We start from the raw sequence: 645 nt of genomic DNA on the forward strand, positions 1-645 counted from the left end.
GGGCGAGCTGGGGAGGCTGCCCCTGACTTTCCTCTCCCCTTAACTCTCCTCTCCCCCTGACAGAGAAGACCCGGCGGCTGCTCTTCAGGGGCGCCCAGGCGTACATGGAGGGCGCCTGGCCCGCCAGCCCCGCCGCCACCTGCGCCGTCAACCGCTCGCCGGAGCCGGGAGGGGAGGCCCGGGACGGCAACGCGGAGCGCCGCTGGAGCGGGCAGTTGCTCATCGGCCACGACGGGAAACTGCTGAGGCGGAAAAAAAAGGTGGGCGCCCCCCGCCGCGGGCAGGCGGCCGGCGCTGCCCTGGGAGAGAGCCGGGCTGCAGGGGCTGTGCCCTCCGACTCTAGGTTCCTGGCACGCACGGAGCTGGGGCTGTTTTGCCTGGAGGAGACTGAGGGGAGTCTTATTAATACTTGCAAATACCTAAAGGGTGGGGATCAGGAGGATGGGGCTAGACGACTCTTGATTGTGCCCAGGGACAGGACAAGGGGCAATGGGTGCAAGCTGGAACACAGGAGGCTCAATCTGAATATGAGGAGAAACTTTTTTACTGTAAGGGTGACAAAGCACTGGACCAGGCTGCCCAGACAGGTCTCCTTCTCTGGAGACATTCAAACTTTGTGTGATCTTCTCTGAGTGATCCTGTTGT

At 62.8% G+C, this 645-nt stretch overlaps 1 protein-coding gene across 1 annotated transcript in view; it reads left to right on the forward strand.

Moving 5' to 3' along the window:
* Positions 1–63: 63 nt before the first annotated feature.
* The window catches only part of SIVA1 (SIVA1, apoptosis-inducing factor), a gene marked incomplete at its 5' end in the record, with an annotated part of 1,916 nt that continues 1,334 nt past the window's right edge, over positions 64–645 (forward strand). Inside the window, one exon of the mRNA XM_010182553.1 lies at positions 64–276. Within this exon, the coding sequence (XP_010180855.1) occupies positions 64–276 (213 nt within the window). The remainder of the gene's footprint in view (positions 277–645) is intronic.

Source organism: Mesitornis unicolor, unplaced genomic scaffold (genome assembly GCF_000695765.1).
Source record: "Mesitornis unicolor isolate BGI_N332 unplaced genomic scaffold, ASM69576v1 scaffold37294, whole genome shotgun sequence".
In the NCBI taxonomy this organism is placed as follows: domain Eukaryota; kingdom Metazoa; phylum Chordata; class Aves; order Mesitornithiformes; family Mesitornithidae; genus Mesitornis; species Mesitornis unicolor.